The 24,562-nt window shown below is 41.3% G+C and overlaps 1 protein-coding gene across 2 annotated transcripts in view; it reads right to left on the bottom strand.

Annotated features, from left to right (window-relative positions):
- MAGI3 (membrane associated guanylate kinase, WW and PDZ domain containing 3) overlaps positions 1-16,615 on the bottom strand; it is a 176,985-nt gene extending 160,370 nt beyond the window's left edge. For both annotated transcript variants that reach the window (XM_039841229.1, XM_039841230.1), the window contains exon 1: positions 16,300-16,615. In XM_039841229.1, the coding sequence (XP_039697163.1) occupies positions 16,300-16,615 (316 nt within the window). The remainder of the gene's footprint in view (positions 1-16,299) is intronic.
- Positions 16,616-24,562: the final 7,947 nt, after the last annotated feature.

Below are 24,562 nucleotides of genomic sequence, written 5' to 3'. Positions count from 1 at the left end.
GGTATCAGCTGTGCCCCGGGATTCTAGCCTCGAGGCTTAGGCCATGTACACAGCGGCAAGCTGCTCTACGCACCAGCCGCTACGACGGTCTGAGCAATGTCGATACGTGAAAAACACCACAGAATAAAAAACACACGTATACGTGTATACAAATATACATTTATAACAATCATCCCTTAATAGAGATTTCGACCTCATTCTAATGTAAAATGTCCTGGAGGGAGGGGTGCGAACCCTAAACTGTAAGTTACAGATGCCTCCTCTGAGAATTCTCGCCTATCACACTTCTCCCTCCCTTCTTTACCAGCTTAACTGTCTTTACCAGAGAATCTGAACCCAGACTGTTAACATACCACCTCCTCTTCCTGATAAAAAGGCATATGAAGGAAATAAAACAAAATTCCAGAGCGTTCTATTAAGGTTTGAAACACACAGAAACTCACGACTTCATGTAATTTCAAGAACGGGGAATCAAATAAGGCTGAATCTCTTGGAGACTAGAGCTGGAGGATGATTCCAGAATGTTTCTGGACCTTAGGCTCTATCACCGCCACCGAGCATGACATCATGCGTCACTTGTTCTGCTTACTCCTTAGTTTCTTCTCCCATAATTTTCACTTTGTGCATGGTTTGGCGTGGCCTCTCCAACCTTGACTCTTGCTCTCTACCCCCACGGCCAGTGGTGTGTTTGGAAAATGCCAACAACTCCCGCCATGCCCGTGCAGCAGGGAAAACACAGCTGGCAAGAGGAGCGCAGGACCAAACCATTACGCAGTGTCCTTACCGTCCGCATATAACGGAACTCAAGAACACAGACCGCAGTCAAACGCAGTGGAAATTAGGAAATGACAAGAAGTTGACTCATAGAAACAGAGCAGAATGATGGGGGAAGGGGGTGGGGAGAGGTTGGCAAAAATACGAACTTTGTTGTAAGATGAATAAGGCCTGAGAATCTAACGTATAACACGGTGACTACAGCTGATCACACAACAGTCATGAGCCACATAACGACATTTCGGCCAAGTGTAGACTGCATATACAATGGTGGTCCCACAAGCTTATCATGGAGCTTTCATATTTAGACATCACAATTATAAACAAAGAAAAAATTATAATGGAGCTGAATTTCCTGTAAGAAATGAAGGATTTGTGGTTCAGGAGTAATTTTTTTTTCTCTGACAAGATCAATATCTGTAGGACTCGGCAATAGATTCTCTCTCACCCAGAGCACCTCAATTTTGAGCGCACACAGCAAAAGAAACCACCAACAAAACAAAAAGGCGACCTACCTAATGGGAAAAGACATTTGCAAATCATACATCCAATAAGAAGTTAATATCAAAAAAATAAAGAACTTATACATCATAACAACAAAAAGCAAAAACCTGATTAAAAAAATGGGCAGAGGATCTGAACAGACATTTTTCCAAAGAGGACATACAGACGGCCAGCAGCCACATAAAAGATGTTCGACATCACTGCTCATTTGGGGAATGTGAATCAAAGCCACAATGAGACAATCATTCCAACAGATGTGACATCATCAAAAAGACAAGAAACAACAAGTGTTAGAGAGGACACAGAAAAAAGGGACCCCTTGTACACTGTTGGTGGGATGGCGAATTGGTGTAGCCACCATGCAAAAGTATGAGGGTCCTCAAAAACTTACGATGGAGCTACCACGTGACCCAGCAATTCCATTTCTGGGTATTTGTCTGAAGAATAAGAAAACACTAATTCAAAAAGGTACATGTACCCCCGTGTTCACTGCAGCATTATTTACGATAGCCAAGATACGGAAACAGCCTAAGTGTCCACTGACGGATGAAAGGATAAAGATGATGTGGTACCTATATCCAAAATATAGAAAGAATGCATATATCTCAACAGTAAAAACAAAACGAACAAACAAAAAACGATTAAAAAATGGGCAGAAGATCTGAATAGACACGTTCCCATCACTGCTTGTCTGGGGAACGCAAATCAAAACCACCATCCATATACACATTGGACGACTACTCAAGCATAAAAACGGTGAAATCCTGCCATTGGTGACAACATGGATGAACCTAGAGGGCATTATGCTCAGTGAAATAAGTCAGAAAAAGACAAATACCACATGATTTCACTCATGTGGAATAGAAAACAAAACGAGACAAATGGACAAACAAACAAAAACTCGTGGGGGCAGATAACAGACTGGTGGTTACGGAAGGAAAGGCGGGTGGAGGGAGGGTGAAATGGGTAAAGGGGTCCACTGTGTGGTGGAAACTAGACTTTGGGTGGTGAGTGCAATACAGTATATTCAGATGCTGAATTATCATATTGCGCACTTGAAACTTACATGTTATAAACCAATGTTAAGTAGGTAGATAGATGGACAGACATTTTGAGTGCACAGATTACATCCCAGTCAGCCACTGACCTGTTTCAGCACAGAGGGGCCTGTCATCCCAGTGCTACTGATTCCTCATTCCCGCTGACCCTTGGGCTCCCTTTGCCCCTCCTGACGATCACCGTTCTGGTGATGTGCTCCTCACCCAGCCCACGTGAGCGCACAATGAGACAACCATTGGCGTGGCCTCTCCAACCTTGACTCTTGCTCCCTACCCCCACAACCAGTGGTGTGTGGGTATTTCCAACTAGCCCAGCCCACATCCCTGTTTTCAGGGAGCAGCACCGACAGCTTCAACATTCTGTTTCTGACCCCGCGGGAAGGCAGCAGGGGAAGGGCTTGTGGGACAGTGTCTACAGCATCTGCCTAGTGAGCGGTACTGACCTTCACCTTCACCGTCACTCACCACTTGCTCACCAACTCCCCCACGGCAACCTCGGTCCCACAGGTCCCCCTCAGTCCCCCTGTTCAGATGTGTTTAGATACAAATACAGTTGCCTGCGGTGTTCAGTACAGTAACGTGCTGTGCAGGCGTGTCGCCTCGGAGCAGGAGGCTAGACCATCTAGGTTTGTGCAAATGCACTTGACGATGTTCGCACAACGAAATCGCCTAATGACGCCTTTCTCAGCACCTATCCCCATTGTTAAGCAATGCATGACTGTATGTCGTATAAAATGAAATTTGCTAAGAGTAAAACATAAGTGTTCTCACCAAAAGAAAAAAAAAGGTAAATTTGTGAGGTGATGGATGTATTAACTTAACTGTGGGAATCTTTTCACAATGTATACGTAAATCATCGAGTTGTACACTTTAAATATTATTAGTACAATGTTGTCAATTATGCCTCAATAAAGCTGAAAACAAACAATTTAGAGTATTAAGTTTTTGTATTTTAATATAACTTAATTATAATAAATCATTAATTATTAATATAATTATGTTAATACAATGTTTTGTTTAATCATATTTTTATGCAACTTAATTTTTAAATGTCTGTGTTGGACAACTGACTTGTAAAATTCTTGAAATTTAACCAGTCTCATGAAAGAGTAGAGCCAACTGCAGTGCATCAAACAAGCTCCAACTCCTAATTGGAAAACCTTTCCTTTTTGTCTTAGTTCAGATCCCCAGGAGAGAGTCTTCTGGCCCCATTCATCTTTTTAAGCCACAGAAATCATGGGCTGCTGACCAGCCTAAGAACTGGTTACTTTGGCAGAGGTGCCCGCTCTGCACTGGATGCCTGTGGTTCGCAAGGGAGGTCGAGATCAAGTGATAGAAAACATAGACGTCTCAGCAGCCGAGACGGCAGGTAGGACAGACACGAACCAACCTAGTACAAAAGGTCACTACAGATGTTAATCCATTGGCCACGATCACGCCAACTACGGCTCGTTTCAAAAAGAGAAGCTCACAGAAATGACAATGAGTCATCAAGAAAGGGCGGTATCGTATTGAAAATATTATATTCAAGAAGATAAATGTGTGTGAAAGGGACAGCTGACACTCAGCATCCACGTCCTTATTGTATGCCTTCCTGGAATGCCACGGTTGGGAAACTAAAAACTGTTATTTTCGAGATTCCTTTACAGCTAGTCTTCGGGATGCAAATTTGACTCCACGATTAAGATTCAGGACACAAAATGTGGAAGGCAGATGTGAAGCGGTGCTCCCTCAGCCTGGAGCTTTTAGGTGCTTTCAGCCAGCGAGGACAGTCATGGACATGTCAGCGTCTAGTCTCCAGCTGTGAGGGTGTTGAGGGACAGCGGCAGAAGCAATGCCAGATTCAGCAGCCCAGTGTCTAGTCACTGGTTCACAGGCATCGAGAAGTTGCAGCAGCAGCCAGATGTGACGTGTCACACTTGAAGCAGTCACACTGGCATCAACGATGACTGGTGGTCTTCTCGATCACAGCTACAGTGGCATCTTCTTGCCGTGGTTTCAGGGGCGACCTCCTGATTGCCACTTTCCTGGCTGTGGCAGAGGTGGCAGCTGCCGTGGCAAGTTGTTTCGCGGTGTCCTTGGAAGTCATTCTTAGAGGCCTGGCCCAGAGCCCCACCCGCCAAGCCCTTGCAAAGATTTCCTAAGCAGCTGATTCCCTACATTATTTTTTTTTTTTTTTTTTTTTTTGCACTGAACCTTGACTGATACTGCAAAGGACTATACGGTAGGTCAACTGTGGAAAGATTTTCCTCATATCTACACTTAACACTGTTCTTTCACAGACATACAAAGGGCCCAAGCAAGATGTCACCATTTCCATAGTTTTACCTAACGAATATACAATCTCCCCAGAACTGCCACCTCCATCATCTTTCTCCAGTTTTGCCTCACACAGGCGAGTCCCTTCTCCTCTGGTCTGGCCAGCTCTCTGTGGCCTGAGACATCCATGTGTCCAGTACCCAGTGGGAGCCATTACTGCAGCCAGACAAACTCAAGGACCCTGAGCCAAAAGTGCCCTTGACAGTTCATCTACCACATCCCTGAGCAGGACCTAGCCCTAAAACTCACCTTCTCCTTCGCATCCTCCAGTCAGTTGGGAGGGGAGGAGTAGAGCCGGCTCTACACTTACAGTGTCACCCCACAGAGAGGGGTCAGGACGGCAAGAGCATCTCTATATGGCGGCACTCATTCAGAAGGATTTTACTGAAAGCACTGTGAAGAATATTTCTGATTGAAAAATTATTTTTTCAAAAGCTAAAACAACAAGAACATTCAGCTGTTGCACCAGCTAACAATTTTCTAACTATTTAATCTTAACTGTAAGCTACAGCATTATGGAGGGCTAAAAATGCCCTGACAACCTGTGGCACATGCTTAAAATTCTTCCCTGTGCTCCAACCTGTAGGTTTCCATGGCCTCTAATGACACACGTGAACGCTGACGGCCTCACAAACTGAGTCAACGCATTCTACTTAACTCAAAAAGAAGGCAGATTCCATGAAGAGACAGATATGTTTAATCGATTTTTTTCACTAGTTGCCTACAGAAATTCTTATGCCAGAAACCAAAACAATAAAAGGAACCCGAGTGCCAGGCCCCGCTCTGCCAGCTTCACACTAGGACTCCTCAGCAGACCTACGTGCCGTGACTAAGGCTCAATTCATTTATCTGTAGACTAAAGCGCATTTGGTTGGACTATTATGGTTCCTTCCAGTTTAGTGACTGACTTTAAGGCCAAATAAAAAAACATAACAGCACAAACACTTAAAGAATAAGAGATGCCAACACTCCACAGCTGCTTCAACTGCCTCTTCAAAAGAACCACCTTACTGTGCAGCCTTTGAAGCCTGGAAGGAATGAGACCTACTTGACGACAAGGACATGCTCTTCTACCCAGCTGCGTTAAATTTTATTTACGCAAAGGGTATTCTGAAAAGAGTCTACATACTTATAAAAAAATTCTTTATTCCAACATACAGTCATCCCTACACTCATCAGAACGTTTTTCTAGGCTACCTGTCCCAAGATAAGTGTGCTAATGAACGCCTTCCTGGTGAGTGAATTACAGAGCAAGTGAACAGGAAACACAAGAATGACAGATTTCTAGTATCAAATATACAATTTTCACAAGTATATTTAACCTAAAAGTATCTGAGCTCTTACAATGTAACTGCTGAAAATATTTTCTTTCAAAGGTAGCAAGAATTAATGCTAACTTTGATTAGTAATTCTTCGGAATAACAACTTCATCATTCAGTTGGGCTGTACAGATTAAACTGCACTGCCACCAACTTTATTTAGAAATAGAATCAAGCAATGAAGCTTTCAAGTACTTGCCCAGTGTTTTACTGCATTTAACACCCACTCAAACAATTCAAGACTGTGGGGCGTTTTCTTTTAACAGAGAAACAACGAGTAAGACAGATCTGTCAGACAGATGAAATACTATTCTATCTGAAAATTGAAGGACGAGGACTCAAAATTATTTCCGTTCATAGTTGTCCCCATGAGTCCAGGTGACCTTCAGCATATTAATCTTTCCAAATCTGTTTTCTCATGCATAAAAGGGAGGTGACAATACCTGACTCGTGGAGAATAACGAGGCGCAAGTTTCTTTAGAGGAGTGCATATATGCTAACATATACATCTTTAAAACCCAAATAAGATAGCTACATAACGCTCTGACACATGGTTATTGCTCAGTAAATGGCAGCTAGTATTATCATGACAAGTCCCCAAGACGGAATATTCTCATTAGACTTAAAGCAAGTTGTCAACTTACAGTTGCCACTAAAGGGAATGTGATATGTCATTTCACTCATCAACATTACGATGTGAGATAGCTCTAGTTAGCAAATTCTATTCAAAGGGAATTAAATTTTTCATTAGCACGTACGTTCCAACTTAAATCAAACACTGTAATTAGTGAATAGTATCCTTAACTAAAATTAATAATATTTTGACAAAGTGTTCTCCCAAAAGCTAAAGAAGTGTGTTAATATAGTTCTGTGAGCAAAGGTAAAGAAGACTCTATTATTTTAACAGATTCCATGGCTTAGCCGATACATAAAATTAATATTGGAGAACTCTAGTCATCACAAGATTTTACAGTAGAAGAGGTGATTTTCCAGATATGGTCTGAAGAAGTCCCAAGTGAGACATAAACTAATCTAAAGATACAAAGCCCCTTCTGTGACTCTTACTGACAAATCACACCCAACTCCATGGATGTTCATTTTTATGCACAGTAAGTGTATTTACCAATCGCCTCTCAACATTTCGCACTTGCTAAAGGTCCAACTACCAGACAGAACCCGGCAAAACTGCTGAACTGCTGTGCTCATCATCAATTGAAGGCCGAGATCACAATTCTTGTGTTCAAGGCACCGAAGTTAATGACATCAACACACTACCTAGAGCATAAAAATCGTGTGGAAAGGTATTTCAGCCCTCCACCTCTACTCCAAGTAGCTCTGGAGGCAGGAGGAAAACTTCACAGAGGTGGACACAGTTCATCCTGCAATGTTTGCCAGGTAACATTTTGGGTGATTAAACAGTTACCGCATTTTACACAGTGTGTCAGAGAGTCAGTGAAATAGTTCCTCCTACTTCTAGAGATCGTGGTTAAAAGGTATTATTAGGGAGCCCTTAGAAATAATAATGCAGTTTCAATTTATGTTTTAAAAGATCATTGTTTTATGAACCACACCTTTATCCAGTCATCCATCAGAGGACACCGTGGCTGTTTCCATGTCTCAGCCACTGTGAATAATGCTAAACGAACATCGAGACACATATATCTTTACAAACAAATGTTTTCAATTTGGGAGGTAGATACCCAGAAGAGATTACTTGGTCATATGGCAATTCCATTCTTAATTTTTTGAGGAACCTCCATACTGTTTTCCATGGTGGCTGTACCAGTTTACATTCCCACCAGCAGTGTATGAGGGCTCCTTTGCCCCCGTAACCTCTCCAACACTTGTTATTACTTGTCTGTAATAGCCATTCTGTAACAAGTGTGAGGTAGTATCTCATTATGGTTTCGATTTCCGTTTCCAGTGGAATATTACTCAGCCGTAAGATGAGATACTGCCATTTGTGACCGTATGAAAGGATCTAAGCGAAATTAGAAGAAGTCAAGAACCCCATGATTTTACTCAGATGTGGGATATAAAACTGAAAGCAACAAACGAGCAAAAACTCATAGACACAGACAACAGTTTAGTGGCTACCAAAAGGAAAGAGTGAGGATAGAAAAGGGTAAAGGACATAAATATGGTGAGGGAAGATCTGACTTTGAGCGGTGAACACAAAATGCAACATACAGATGATGTATTATAGAATTCTACACTTGAAACCTATGTAATTTTATTAACCAATGTCACCCCCAATAAATTTAATAACAGATTACATATAACATAAAAAGATCATTGTTCTAAAAGCAAAACATTCTGAACAGCAATTAGTTTTAGGATTTCATTTCCAAAATGGTACAATATTAAGTTTAAAAAACTACGTTAACTAGACTAATAATCATTTTCTCAAAGCCAGAGATGATTAAATGATCCTTCGAAGTATTCTACCTACTTAAGAACAAGCAAAATTGATTTAGAGAATCTGATTTGATGTTTTTAAAAAAAAAAAAATCAAAGAAAACTGAAGAGAAACTACAAGCAATACTTTGAAATTGTGCACGCCAAGCTATTAACATCCCAATTTTTTAAAGGTAAAAGTAGTTTTTAGATTTAAAAAAACAAAACATTATAATATTTTAGTAAAATCAGTGCCCCATTGTGGTCTACAGCCAGTTGTTTTAAAAATATGATCATTTTGTGCCAACTGTGTACTGTTGTTGGCTTCAAAGTCAGAGATTAAAAGTCGTAAAAGAGGCCATTCCTTATAGTATTGTCTCCCCAGCATCTCACCTTTTGAGCTCCTACCCCTCCCTTATCTCCTGCGGTCCTGGTACAGTTATTAATCATTGTGCATTGTATACCCAGCTGCAAGCGTACGCATGTGACCAGGCCTGACCAGTCATGGCACCCCATTGCCCTCTTTCCACAAGGGGTCCAACAGATGGGCACAGGGCCAGTGAAAGTCCCTGCATGAGATTTGTCATTGGAGTCCAGAAAAAAAAAGAGGAGAAGCTTTAAGGGCTCTGTATGACTTGGAGATTCAAAGTCACCTTTGCTGCTACACTGAAAGCCAATCGGAAAAGGAAGACAACCCGGAGGAAAAGAGAGTCCAGTGAATTGAGATCACGAATCCAGCTGTCCCTGTCCTATGCCTGGGTTTTCATGTATGTGAGCCAGTAAGTTTCTTCGTAGCCTAAATTAACCTTATAAAAGTCAATCGATAAGAGTTTCTGTCACTTGCCACAGAATCCTAACAAATACATGAACTGGCATGTAAATTAGGAATTGTTTTACCTTCCTGCTGAGATTTAAGCTACACGTCACAAGATGCCTGTTGCAAACTGGATAACCGTATGCAAAGAGTGATATATCACCAGGGCTACTACATTAAAGTGGATTTTTAAAAAGTTATTTTAGCAAATGGGGGGGATCGTTTTATGAACATTATAGATGTCTAACTAATGTACTGTATACTTGAAACTAACTGAAATAAATTTATTTTTAAAAGTTATTTTATTAGAGGAAAAAAAGTCGATTTAGTTTAATTCTATTCAAGTTCAAAAATAAAGCACTTATTAATAATACTTCTTTTCCTCTCTCAGAGTATTTTCATGTCATCAAACTACTTCTGTTAAACAGCATCATGTATAGGAAAATTCCATTTTTCAGTCACATGGAATTCCCAGTCAGAACAAAAATGAGATAAAAGGTAGCCTCTCACGAACTTCTCTGAAGCAAGAAAAATAATGTGTTTAAAATTCTCTGCAAAACAAAAAAGCAAAGAGCCTAAGATGCCCATGTTTTAATTAAGTAGATCAGTTACTGTTCACATTGCATACCCAAAAAGGGAAGCCTCTAAATAAATCATAATTATTAAATATGAAGCAAAAATTTCTCTCCATTTCCCATTCCATAATTTTTTAGAACCCTAAACTACAAATAAATCACAGTAGAAAAGTTTAACCCTGTATATTTCTTATGGAGTCTCTAAAGCATAACTCTGGCATAAGTATGAATAAAACAAAGTATCTGACGATCTATGAACACAGTCTCTCCTTTCTCAGGGATTTAGATATGTCACAAGTCAAATTATGGTCTTCAAGATGCAGTCCATGCTCCCCTAGCCACACAGGAAATTGGGAGGGGATGGTGATAAATACTTCAGGGAACCACTACGATGCTGTATCGGGATAAAAGTATGGGGTTAGGGAGACATAATGGTGCTACTTTTCTCTAGAAGTCAAAGAAAAAGAAAGCAGGGCTAAGGTGGAAACATATTTTCAGCCCTCTTTTTACAAACAGTTTTTTTCCCATAAAATTGGCTAGATTTCCAAAGCGAGCCAAGAAAGCCTATCAACCATAAGGCATAGTACTAATAGTTCATCTATGTTATAAGCAAAAATACTCATAGTTTTACACTATGAGTTCGATAATGTTGAAGGTAGAAATAGCATTAATCGCCTTACCAATGTGATTTATGGAAGAAAAACATTTCAAGTTGCAACTATAAAAGATGTAGAGATCATTTATAATGGACCTACCTATGCATTTAAACAATATGATTTTCCCTCTATTTTCCAACTATTCTATAACGTGGGTTTTACGCTTTTATAAAATACAAAATAAAGTTTTATACATAGACAAAACCACTGAGATGGGCTATACTATACAGACCGTTCTGTATTGCACATTCTTGCCCCATGTTTTTCTCCTGATTTTACGTACTACCGAGCAGATCCAAATTCCACTCAGCCAAAATGTCTTCATCTTTCAAAGCTCAGATGAGTTCAAAATTCTTCACAAGTCCCTCCCCAACCAGCCCCGTCAGAAAATAAGGGCAGGTGGCAAGGACATAAAACACAATGACACCTGTCTTCCATGTACATACTTAACTTCTACAAATTCACTACGCATACCCAGTTGAGGATCATTTCTTAGAAGTAAAAGATAGGTTTTTTTTGGTTGCGTGGTTTTTTTTTTTTGTTTTTTGGGTTTTTTTGGTAAAACTGATCTCTTTGATGCAAACTATTTCATCTGGTGTTCAAGCAAAATATAGCAACAGATTCTGATATGGGTGGAAAAGTGGCATGTAGGACTCATCCTGAAAATGGTACAATACAAACGCAATGTATAAAATGCACTGCAAAATAAAATTGTACTGGAAAATACACTGTAAATAAAACAGAAATACAATGTATTTTAAGGGCAATTTAAGGGATTTTCAAAAGACAATTTTGTTTATATGTGACTTCCCTCTTTCTGAAAGGACTTAACCAAGTCCTCTGGAAGATGCAAAACCACACCATTAGAACAGTGTGACAGGCAACTAGTTAGTCTAGCTTCCACCAAAATTCATACTAAAACTTGCCTAAAGAGTTTAAGAACTTGGAGAAAACTGAAGAAAGACAAAACCCTTACCACCGGTATTCCTTACCAATGAATCATTAAGCACCCACTTAAGTGTGAGCTTCTTGAAGACAGAGACTACTTTGGCTCATTTTTCTATTTTGTATTTTTTATATCGCCGGCGCTACCTCACATGGTGGGTGTGCCACTGAAGGACTGAATGTGTGTCAGTAATAGAACTTTTTATTTTCTCTTCATAAAGCAAAATAAGCACTTTTTTTTTTTTTTTTTTTTGGAAAACGTTCTGAATAATATTTGTTCAAGGAAAAAGGAGAGCAAGGAACTTGCCTCTCTTCCTCCACAAACAAGTCTCTCACAGCAGACTCCGAGCTACTGAGATGCTGACCCTGAGGAACACTTTTAAATCCAGGCCATTCGTTCTCTCCCCCAAAATATACCAGTGCCATATGTGTGAAGAAATTCTTTCTCGAAATTTTAAAAGAGAAACAAAATAATTAGTTAATCAAAGTAGACACAGTTCTAGTCTTCAGTACCAAAATTTATCCTTTGTCGAATCACAGCCAAAAACTGACTTGGAAATGGGCAGAGTTTGAAATTGGTAGATAATATTGAAGTGCTTCATAAACATGACATTATCCTTCAACACACTTCCAAAACACTAAGTAAGCGCCCACAAAATTTACAAAGCACTCAGAGGTTACAGGGTAAAGACATTATATGAAAACTACCCACCTGAGAAGATTATGCAGACTTCATGAGTCAGATACTTGAACACATGTAGGAGATTTGTTTTACCATCAATTTACATAAATTAGAGATGGTGGGGGAGGAGGAGAACACTGAAATGTATCTTTCCTAACAAGAGGTTTTATAAAATACACCTCAGGATCACAGAGGAAAACAATATATATTTCCCAAAGAACACAAAGTTATGTTCCAAGAAAATCAGTTTTAGCATTAAACTGAATAAAATAAAAATGACCTGAAAATTGAGAGGGCCAAATGTGAAGTGTTTGTTCTGCCACTATGGTATGAGCCCATTAAGTACTCATGAGAATTGCAGGCGTCAACGAACAGAGAGTCCAGGACTTGAACCTTGAGTTATTAAAGACCAACTTTAGATGCAAAAAAAAAAAAAATGCTACCAAAATTTGAGAAAGCAGAAAAGTTTCAAATTTAAGGTTTACCAGAGTTCAGTGCTATATTTCCTAACAAGGGCTGCCTCACCCAATCTCCAGTTTCTACTGCTTAAAAAAGGGTAATAAGAATTTTTTGTATTGTAAACTTAGGAAGCTAACAATTAAGTCTAATTTCTCTTACCCTTGCCATCTTCAAATATTACTGCCATCTAAACAAAACTCACCACGAGTCCCAAATTACCCACTAAACAAACAAAAGGCTAACTAAAAGGTCCAAAAGGTAAGAAAAGGGGTAGAGTTACTCTCTGTTGGCATAACATAAACATCCTTACTTAAAGCTTCTAGTAACCCTTCACCAGTAGGAAATGAATTTCTAAGAATATGCATTTTAACAAAATTCCCTCATAAATCAGATGTCTAAAAGAGTGAGTGGTGACAACTTTTACCTACGTTTAATTAACACAAAATAAGATCTGTTCCAAATTAGCTTTTCTTTAAACAAACCCTAGCCTTGTTCCTCATGATTTTTATCTCTAGATACAGCACCAGACCTGGGGTAGTTGAACCCAATGTGAGCGTGACAATGAGTTCATGGATTTACTGTATCAATACTTAATCTCGAGTAAAATCCACATAATCTACAATCACTAAAATGTGTGTTTAAAAGGGTATGAAGAAGTAAATAATCCATAAAACTGCATATTCGCAGTTTGAAAAATTTTAGAACAAAATTAACTACTTCAATTATTCATGAGAATCAAAATTGTTTAAAAATAAACTCTGAAGTAAAATCAAAGAAATTAATCCTGGTCACGGGATTATATCATAAAACAATTTCACCAAAGGTCCAAAGTTCAATTTCCTTAACTGCTAGCAAAATACAAAGTTCAAGAGAAAACTTTTCTCTTCGCAGAAAAATAAACGGCCTTGTAATTAAGAAACAGGTAACTGGTTGGATGAAGCCTAGGTAGCACTAAAGAAGTACTGACTGCTAAGTACTACATAATACAAAATGAGAATAAGAATTCAATAAGAAATGCACTAATTCAGGAACAGCCTCAGATTAGGAACTATATTTTAAAGTTACTTTCAAATCTCCACTAAAAACAATAACAAAAGAAAAAAAATAATAAAACCTCGAATCAAAGCTAAAAACAATGACTGCCAGAAAGAACTTGGTTAAGTCGTCTGGGTGATGGTGCTGGCTCTGGCTGGGCTCCCCTGGCATCTACCAGAACCACTGCTGCAGCAGCCTTACCCCAAACCCGGCTCATCCTTCCACCATCGACTCTGTCAGAAGACAGTATGAGATCCCTCCCCACTAATGTTACATCTGACAGAAATGGTTAAATTTACTCTTGCACTGTCCTAGTTTCTAATTAATGTGTTATGAATATAGTTTAATAAAGAGTTACTAATCAAGACGAGAGTGCTAAGGACGCTTTACAATACCTTGTTAAATTGAAAAATCTATTTCTCTTACAAAGTTTAGATAAAAAGGGGAAAACCCAATGTGCAGGGCAAATTCCTTTCGAAATACTCTTAACTCTGTATTTTCATACTTTTCTAAGTGAATCCCAACACTATAGAATCTTTGTCTTCTTTAAGTGTGGTTTTTAATCACACTCAAAGTTCTATGAATACCCTCTTCAAGTCCTTAATTTCTAATATTTAAAGTCATGTGCCTAACCTGCAAAAATATCGCTATTTTTTTTAAAAAATGTTGTTTAAGTAAAGCCATTTAACATAATGCCTAACATGAGGCTATCCAAACATAAGAATATTACTTTTTAAGAAATTAAAATTGTTTCGTTACAACTTGCTTAGAAACAGGAATATTAATCTCAGATGGCATCCTTTAGAAATTACTGAAGCAGAGTGTATCTATAAAAAATAGGTGTAGTATTTTTATTATTAATGATTACAAAATGTCCTATTCCCATTAATATAAATTATTCCCTTTCTTTTAGCTAAACTTTTAAAATAGGACAGAATATCCACGGTTGTCTAAGGAGTAATAGTTTATTACTATAAAAATGTCAACTACATTCTAGGGCATATGATGTTTACTCAACACGATATTAGTAAATACACTCTAAATTTGAACTCTTTCCTTAAATTTGGTATAAACGTTGAGAAAAGGTATAACATGCAGACCAGACTATTAAAGATACATCTCCCCAGTCTTCTATCAACTTCCTCCACAATCAACTTCTAAACTATTTTTGAAAATACTTATATTGCATCTATGCCCCAACTAATCAAAACAGAACACAAAGCAGTGATGCAGATGTTTTCATTATTCCCTGACTCATGGAATTTGAACTAAATGGCACCTAGACCAGTAAGTGCTGTATATATTGTATTTTACATGTTACAGACAATGCCTGACTGGCTGAATTACAGCCCCAAAGCCTTTCCTCTCCCCTTCACATATGGCTCTAAAACTTTGAGTTAAGGATTTCTGAATTCACAAAACTATACAGAAAAAGATGTTTAAAGTCTGCCGAAGTTTTTTTTTTTAATTAACAAAAAGAAAACCTCACGTAAACCCATAAGCTTAAAATGAATATTACAGAACAGACTATATGAAGAAAATCTTAAGATTGCAGGAATATTTGAGTGTGTGTATACACTCACAATATATACACACAGGGATACTGCACCATAAACCATCAGTTCCCACTAAGCCCAAGGCGTATTAAAGAGTATTAAAGCACTGTTGAGGAAAAAAAAAAAACGTGGAGATAACAGGTTAAATTTTTCTCCAGAATTTTCCAGCATTTTGTGGTAAAGAGATGGAATGATTTTTCTAGCCCAAATGACAATTATGCAACCCATTATACTTTGATGCACTATATGTTCAGTAGAGCACATTCAGCAAAAATAAAAAATAGCTTGATTTCTAATAACGTTGTAGTCATAATTCTCTCCTACAAACATCTCAGAAAACAGAACCACATTCTACCAATGCCCAAACCGACCAACACTGTTGTAGATTACAAATACGTAAGGTTTATTACATACTACTGGATTTCACTGGTCAGTCTGATCAATGCTTTAAACTAGCAAGAATGCCATAAATATTAACGTGCTTTGCAGATTTTACTAGCATCCAGGAAGCCAGGGCAACAGAGGGGCCCTTTTCACCCACTTCAACAAAATTCTCTAAAATGAAAGATTTACAAAAAGCGAAGCACCTAGGTCTTCCTTCAAAACCCAGACTATTCAACAGCTCCCTACAGGAACACACCACTCGGCCACGTATCACATATTGTATACGCCATCGGTGCCCAGGCACCTGAACCACCTGGGCTGGCAGAGTTAGGCTGGCAGCTCCGAGATGTTGCTAGTCAAGAAACACTGAAGCAGCTAAGCGCTCCCAGGGACACTAGGTGGTAACCTTGGCACCAAGTGCCTCAATAGCAAAGACCTCTTTCCCTGTTAGAATGCGGAAGACTGTTCCAAAGACAATGCTACAATCGTGAAGTCCTTTTCCACAAAGGAGAGCAAAAAAGGGCTGGTTTACTCTCGAGTCAAAAACTCTGCGGTGGGAGACAGAGCTACAAATTTAGGCAAGCCAGATGCTGGTCGTGATTCTCTGACAGCTCGCAGAGTAACCTGCCAAGCCCGAACTCAGTTTTTCCAACGGCGAAATGGGAAACACCACTGCCACCCCTCCCCCTCCCCAGGGAGTCCGGCACACCCTGGAGGTCTAAGATTAACCCCACGACTGGCAGTGGGGAGGGGCCGCGGCTCCCAGGATGCCCAGCCGGACCTCCCCGCAATCCCCGCGACAGAAAGGCAGGGCTGGTGTACCTGGCTTCACAGTCTTGAGACGGATAGGCTCGCGGAAGTGGCGGATGACAGCCAAGGTGTCCCGGTTGGTGAGCCCGCTGACAGGCGTCCCGTTCACCTCCAGCAGCACATCCCCGGGGCTGGGCGCTTTGCCCGAGACGATGCAGCAGGTGCCCCCGCCGGGCTCCTCGCGGAGTCGCCCCAGGTAGGGGAACTCGCCGCGCTCGGCGCCGCCTCGAATCTCAGCGCCCACGTCGCCCGGGGGCCCGGCCCAGGACACCGCACACTCCTGCACCTTGCTGAGCCAGTGCTTCTTCTTCTTCAGCGTCTTCGACATCCCGAACTCCGCTGCACCATGGGGGAGACCCCGCGCCGGCGGCGGGGGCCCCGGGCGGCCCGCGCAGCCGGGAAAGGGGGGCCTCGCCGCTTCGGCCGGCGCTCCCCGAGTACAGCCCACGGGGGGCCGGGCCACTCCAAGCCCCGAGCCACCCCTCGGACGCCCCTCTCGGCTGCGCTCCCCGGGACTGGCCGGGCTCTGCGAGGGCCACCCCGGATTAGACTGCAGGAAAGAGAAGGGAATTGTCCCCGGGCGGCTCCAGAGGGGTTTCGGGCGGGGTCACAGCAGCCCGCTGGCCCCCCGGCTCCGCGCCCCAGCGGCGGGAAAGGCTGAGGCTGGGGGGCGGGGAGGTGGAAGGGGAAGAGCCAAGACGGGGAAAATCCGTCGGGGGTGCGCAGAAGCCCGCGTAGACCCGTCGCTGGATCGACTGTGGCTTTTGCGGAGCCGGTGCACAGAGACCAACGCCTGCCCAAGCTGCCAGGAAACTGCCGCTTTCAAACCCGCCGCAACCTCCTCCTCCTCCCTCTTCCCTTCCCCCGCCCTCGCCCGGCCCTCGTCCAGGGCCCCGCCCCCTCCCGCCGCGGCGCCCGGCGCGCTGCCGTCACAGGCCGGGCGCTGGGGAACGGGCCCGGCTCTCGACTCTGGCGCAGGGGATTGGCCCCCGGCGGGCAGGGGGTGGAGTCTCGCCGAGAGTGAGCACCAGCGATTGGTTGGTCGGAGTGGAGGAGGCGGGCACCAGGATGACTGAAGTTTAGAGAGGGTGGAAAAAAGAAGTTTGAAGTGTGAGGGAGGGCGAGGGGAGGGTCAGGGGAGTGGAACCGGCTCCGGCTCGCAGGGCTGAGAGAGGCCCTCGGGCGGTTGCTGGAGCCAAGAGAAAACTCGGATAGGGAAGAGTGACCAAACTCCCCGAGGTGGAGGCGTGGCTGGCGAGCTGGATGGAGTCAGGGGCGGAGTCTGTGCGGACAGAGAGGAATGAGTGTACTCTAGACCTGAGACGACTGGCTCAGCCCCTGGCCGGAGGTGGCGGGTCCTCCAGGGTGGCTTGTTACTGCCGATCATATACACTGAGTATCTATTCTTGTTCATTCACTCAACAAATGTTACTGAGGCAGGGACTCCAGAGTCCATTTAATGTAGGGTAAAGTAGAGTCCTGCATAATGCTGTGTGACCTCGAGCAAATTAGACCACCTCTCTGAGCCACGACATCCTTTACTGAAAAGTGGAGCTAATTCTACCCCTCCAAGTTGTTGGGGAAATTACACGCAGTACGTTTAAAATATCTTCATAGTGCCTGGCAGAAGGTGCATGCTTCTTGCCATTTGGTAGCTGATGATGACTTTATGTCAGACATTGTGCTGGGCACCAGGGTTCAAGGGTGAAAAAACAGAGGCTCTGCTCTCAAGGAAGTCACGATCTAACGCGAGAGACTGACAAGTAAGACTGCCTGAGGTGAGGTAGGGTGGGGTGATGATAGAAGGTGGATTAGGAACTAGCTGGCACACCTGGATTGGAGTCCTGGCATCCTACTTACTTGCTATTTGACCTTGGCCATATCTCAGCATCAAGTCTACACATCTGTAAAAGAGGTGGAGGGAGAACTAATATTAAATAAAGGACATCTTAGGTCCCTTCCAGCACTAATTTTTCAGAAATTCTCCTTGAGCTTTCTCTCTTCCCTGTCTTAAAAATCCTATCCATCCTCAGCCCAAATGCCGTCTCTCTCAAGTAGCCTTTTCTGATTTCTTGTCCTCAGGTGGAAATCATTTTCTCTGAACACGATACTTTGTTTCACTTTTACACAGGCCTGTCTCCTATCTTTAATGATTGGGGAAAGCCCTTATTTAAGTTATAAATAACCCCACAGAATCTCCTCACATCTCAGATAGTCTGGGCCAAGCTTCAACAGCTGCAGTGATTTTGTTCACACCATTGTATCAGTCAGGGCCTAGCAGGAAACAAATAGTACTTTAGAAAGATGTGGGCAGGGTGTGGGAAACCACAAGGGAAGTGTGGAATCCTAGGGCTACAGGCTCAAAGATCTGTAGAAGCAAGAGGAAGGAAATGTTATGGAAACTCAGCACAGAAAGGGCCGCCTGACAGGCACCTGTGACCTTTCATCAGGAGATGTAATTGCCTGGGGAGGAAGCTGGGAGATTTATATCTCACTTACATGCTCCTTCAGTCTCTTGCTGGGGCATTCTGATGGCCAAATCCAACCAGAAGCCAGAGGGCAAGAGAGCCTTTTGATGCAGTTCCTGTTAGGCACAAACAGAAGAGGAAACGTGCATCTGGAGAGGAAAGAAAAAAAGGGAAATATTCAGCACAGTTATCATGAAGATTGCTCAGATTTACCCAGATCTGAGACAAACAATCTGGAGGATTGTTTTGGGGTCTCCCCCACCACCACCTGGACTACTACCTACACTAACAGATTCCTAGATGAAATCTTGGTAACCTCCACATCATCTATTTTTGCAGAAACTGAGAAAGCATCTTTCTCTGCCCAGATTGTGTCCATTAGGCTACCTTTGGCCAAAAGTAACAGAAAACCTGACTAACAGTATCTTAAAGCATGAAGTCATTTATTTCATTTTTAACGTGTAGTTCAGATGTAAGTAGTCTCAGAGGTGGTTCAGTAGCACAGTCATGTCATTAAGGCCCCAGGCTTTTTTTGTTTGCTTTCTACCATCATGTTGGCTTTAGTCTCCAGGCTTGTCACCTCTTGATTGCTATGTGGCTGCAATAGCTCCAGACATCACATCCTCAGAGGTCATTGTACAAGCAGGAAGGGAGGAAAAGGCAGTACTGCTTTCATTATGAAAGAGAAAAATCTTTCCTAGACTGCCCTCTCCCAGTAGAATCTCGTTATTGACCATAAAATGGTCATGTGCCCACAGCAGAGCAGTTGCTAACAAGAAACTGATTGTCACAGTTCATTAAATTGATCATGAGTCACCCTCAAACAAAATAGGAGTTCCCTTTGAGAGGAGAAAGGGGGAATAGTGGTTAACTGGGCATCTAATAGTGTTTGTCATATTCCTCAACCAAGAATTATATTGACTCTCAGGCAGAAAACTTAAGTGATTAGGAGCTTGAGCTCTGGAATCAGACTGCAAATCCCAATTTTTCTACTTAGTAGCCCTGCAATCTTGAGTAAATGATTTAACCTTACCTAACCGCAGTTTCCTCATCCATGAAGTGATAATAGTGCTCACCTAAGTTATTGTGAGAACTGAATGGAGCTACTTGAGGCAAGTGAGTACTTAACATATGGTCTGGCATATAAGTAAACGCTCAACTTATTTTAGTTTATGCTAAATAGTAATATTTGTGACAAGGTTGAAAGCATTGCTAATCACCTTTACAATTCTGTATTAAATTACTCCATCTTAAGCTTAAATTCAGTTTTTAAAATATTCTAGAAATAAGCTAGCTGTCCGTGCCAGTGAATTAATTCTGATAGGACAGTATTCTGGAAACGATTACATAATTAAAGGAACCACATTATAAGATTCTATCTATGAAATGGCACCTAACCAAATAATCAGATTGTATCCATGCTTATCACTGCTTCCCAAACCTAATGGTTGGCTTAATAGTTTTCATTTCCATTGGAAAATAGGGCAAACAACATGGAACCTGGTTTAACAAAAATGAGGAAGTTTTATTGATGATATCCAAGGTTTCTTTGGGTTCCCTCTATCTAATCTGTAGAGACAGACACAGATGTTTCAATACGCGTATGCACATGAGTTAAGTCCCAAGATGGCTGCAGTGGCTCCAAGTAACATATGTATCTCAGTAATGTACAAGGACTGAAAGGGAAGAGAATGTCTCCTTTCTTCCCTTCTTATAGATCAAGGAAACCTTTCCACAAAGCATCTCCCTTCACTGTACCTCCCCGCCCTCCCCCACACACAAGACTTCTCCTCCAGCTCATTGGCCAGAATTACCCACATGTCCTTTCCTAAAACAAAGATGCAAAGGGTAATGAAAAACTCATCCAGTTTCACCCTCTGAGCAGAAGGGGATCCAGCATCTCATAAACGACATGGCTATACAATAGCTGAATAAAACGAGGGAGGGTGTTTGAGGTCTCTCAGCAAATATGAAGAGGGGAGACTGGCTTTTAAGTAAGGGATCCACAGTGCCCTCCACAAATACACTGCACTGATTTGCTTCTAATTTTTTTTTTTCCCTTTTGGCAAGATGGGGAGTTTTATTTTATATTGTGGCCAGTGTTCCTGATGAGAGAGAAATTAATGTTTTAAGCAGAAAACTCCAGAATGGCAAGTATAGGTTTCTGATTTTTCTGGAATGACTCATGGGTACTTACTCCTTTGTACAACTAGAGATGCCTTATATGGTGGTGCAGTTTGTACACCTGACAAACGCCAGGGCCAACACTCACCTGGGAGTCTGTATGAGTAGGGTCCCTGTGGTAGTACATGGCTCTGTGTCAGAGCAAGGCACGTGCAGGGAGAAAGGTTGGATTTCACTTATGTTTGTATTCTTACTAGTTTCTTTCATGAAAACCGGAATCTCCGTTAACAGTAAATCAAATTATTTTGATGAAGTCATTCTCAAGTATTAAGGCAGCAGAGGGTGGGGGAGAAGTCAAGTGGGCAAATATTTGCCTCCTATACAGAATATAGAACATTTATCCCATTTCTTTTACTCCCATAGATTATAAAATCCTCTCAAATTAAGAATTCTGGTCCACAGAATCTTTCACTGGCTTATAAAATGTTTGGATTTACCTACACTGTGGTAATGATATGTCATGTAGTCTAACATTACTAGCCTAAATGAATTTAGTATTAATGTTCTATTGTATCCTTACGTTTATTAGCATTTTTATTTGCCTGGGTCTATGGGCTAATTTGTATGCTAATGTTAAAATAGGCTCAATTGCAGAAGCAATAACATGGAAAATTTTAGTTCAGTTAAACTAATTTATCGTCTAAAATCTGTATTACCATGTTTCATGCATAAACGTGCATTTTTGCCCATGAGTGCACTTACCTACAAATGACCAAATGAATCCAGCCCAAATTCACAGAATAATAGGAACATTCTAAACCAACTGCAGTGCCAAAATATTTTGAAAGGAGGGTTCGTTAGATGTCAAAATTTATCTAACCGAGCAGGACCAGGAGAACACTGAATGAAATAAAAAATACCAAAATACCCATCTTTCAGCTTAAATGCAATATCCTACTCAAGGCCAGCCTTGACTTCCTACAGCTGTCTGTCATCTCTTCTTTCTCCAGAACCAACAGCATATTGTCGTCTTTATGTTCCCCCCGCCCAGTGGACCTCAAGACTGTTGAGGGAAGGGTTCCTTTCTCATTCATTTGTGTACCTCCCCCATTGAGATGGGCACTTTGTCTTTAGTATAATTTGCACACATTCATTCATTCTTTCCGACAACAGAGAGACAATACCTGTTATGAGCTGTCCGTTTTAGGTGCTGGTTTACAGCATGGAACAGACTAACAAGATCTCACTTTCAAGGGGAAGATGACAGGGGAGGAGGAGAAGTCTTCCTCAATCCTCTTAGGGTCCCTGGCTGGGTCTGAAAACTGACCAAGACAGATTAACAAGAGAGAAGTATACAAATTTATTTAACCTAAGTTTTACGTGACACCAGAGTCTTAATAAGGAAATGAAGACCCAAAGAAATGGTTCAATCTAAGTATTTTTATGCTATTGATGAAAAGATAAAAGTCACGGAAAGAGAATAGAGCAAAGAGTATGAGCTAAGGATAGTAAACGGGGAGGATTTAGCGAAGCCTATTCACCTGGATTCTTCTCAACATTCCTCCGACTTGGAGATAAGGCTGCTACTTCCCTCTGGGTATAGACAGGGCATCTCTCACACAAGGGTCTTATGACCTACTTCAGAGAAGGAGGGAGGGAGAAGGTCAGAGAGACCCTCCTGCTTCTGTCCTTTTCCCAGACTCCTTCATCTTAACCTATTCAATATTCCAAGCTGTCATATTTCGGGGTATTGTATCCTGAACACCATCAACAGTAAACCCGAAATAAGTGATCAAGATAATTTCCAGCAGTAATAGCACTGTGATTAAAAGACGATGAAAGAGAATGATGGGATGGGCGGTTAAGAGAGGACACGGCTACATTAGAAGAGGTCTTAGCGAAGGGGACAGATTTGCCTAGACCTGAATGACAAGGAAGAGGAAGTCCCAAGACGTGAAGACCCAAGACGTGAGCATTCCAGGCCCACAGGGGGACCTTGGGTAGACCTGTGTCTGAATTTGAGGAACAGAAGGTGCTCAGGGGGCTGAAATGCGGCTCTGCAGGAGAATGGGGAGGAAAGTCAGAGTGAGGCTGGAGGCTCCATCACATGCAGCCTTCCAGGCCACGGAAAGGAATCTGAATTTTATTCAGAGCACGATGAGTTTCTAGGAGAGTGGCAGAATTACATTTTAGACTGATGGTTCTGACTGCTGGGCAGAGAAGGATGGGGGTGACAGCAGAAGCAGGAAAGCCAAATAGAACCCCAGTACAGGAGCTCAGTGAGAGATGAACCAGGGGAGGAACAATAAAGATGAAAATTTGTCGAAAATCAGAAGTTATAGTTTTAATTTCCTAGACTGATCATAGTTAAAGAAATATGTTACAATTGTGTTTAATAAGAAGCTTTGTGGAATGTAATTGCTTTGTTGAAATGTCCCTTCACAGTAAGATAAGAAAGAAGTTAGAAAATAAAAAGTGGGGGAAATTCTTAATTAAGTTTAAATTTATACAGGTTCTTTCTTTTATTGCATTTATTGAGAAGAGCATCCAGAGGGATGGAATGTTAATTTCAAAGCTTTTGTTTAATCTCTTAGGAAAGTAACATCCAACCAAAGCATATGATGACCTTAAAGTCTGAAACAGCATATTCCGTAGATTGAAAGAAAAATATATGTTGTTATAAGAAGAATTTGTTTCTTGACTTACAAAGAAACTCACAAGCTTTGTTTTGAAAGAGCTCTACCACCACGTAAAATCTTTTAGGTCATTTGACGCGTTAGAAAACTTTGGGCTCTTGAGTCTCATATTTTCTCGTTGCAGACTGGAGGCAAATAAAGAGTATCTTGAGTAGATTCCAATACAAAGAACGATGTGAAGGTCCTTTTCTTCAACAGAAGGAAAATTCTCATTTACTTGGCTAAGCTTAGGTGAAATCTTTCCAAACACACGCTCCCAACTTTCACAGTAAAAATGATTGGAAACACACCACGAGCTTAAAATAAACACACTCCATTCAAACACAGGGCACTGTGACCTTTCCTACACTTAACAAAAGTATCCACATAAAGTCTGTATTTTCTTTCATTCAAAAATGGAGTGTGATCCTGTTGGATTTGGGCAAGAAAGGGAAGGAGCTGAATTTCAGTCCAGAAGCAGGGCGACCTTCAAGATAATAGGATTCTGATGAGGTACTTCTGTGCTTGGAAGCTAAAGTTAACCTTGGCATATTTAAATATGTAATAACTGTCCACTAAGAAAGTAAATCTTAAAAGTTCTCAACACACACACACAAACTTGTAACTGTGTGGTGATGGATGTTAACTAGACTGATTGTGATCACTTCATAATAGACATATTAAATCATTACATCATATACCTAAAACTAATATGTTATATGTCAATTATATTTCAAATTAATAAGTACTATCCATTCACGGTTTGATAGGCACAACTAGAATTGCGGACATCAAGAGCAAACCTTCAGAACCATCAATACAAACGATACATGGTTAATTTTCAAAGTTACTTTTTCAGCCTTGGTGTGTTCGAGAATGTTAAGAGATTCAAAATTTCAAGTCACAAGCTTCTATGGACTGAATCACGTCTCTCCTCTCCACTCCCCATTTATATGGTAAAACTCTAACCCCCGCCCCGTGTGACTGTGTTTGGAGATAAGACCAATA

The sequence above is a fragment of the Pteropus medius genome, unplaced genomic scaffold (assembly GCF_902729225.1).
Source record: "Pteropus medius unplaced genomic scaffold, Ma_sr-lr_union100, whole genome shotgun sequence".
NCBI lineage: Eukaryota > Metazoa > Chordata > Mammalia > Chiroptera > Pteropodidae > Pteropus > Pteropus medius.
The sequence above is the reverse complement of the archived record's forward strand: the minus strand, read 5'-3'. Positions and strand labels throughout refer to the sequence as shown.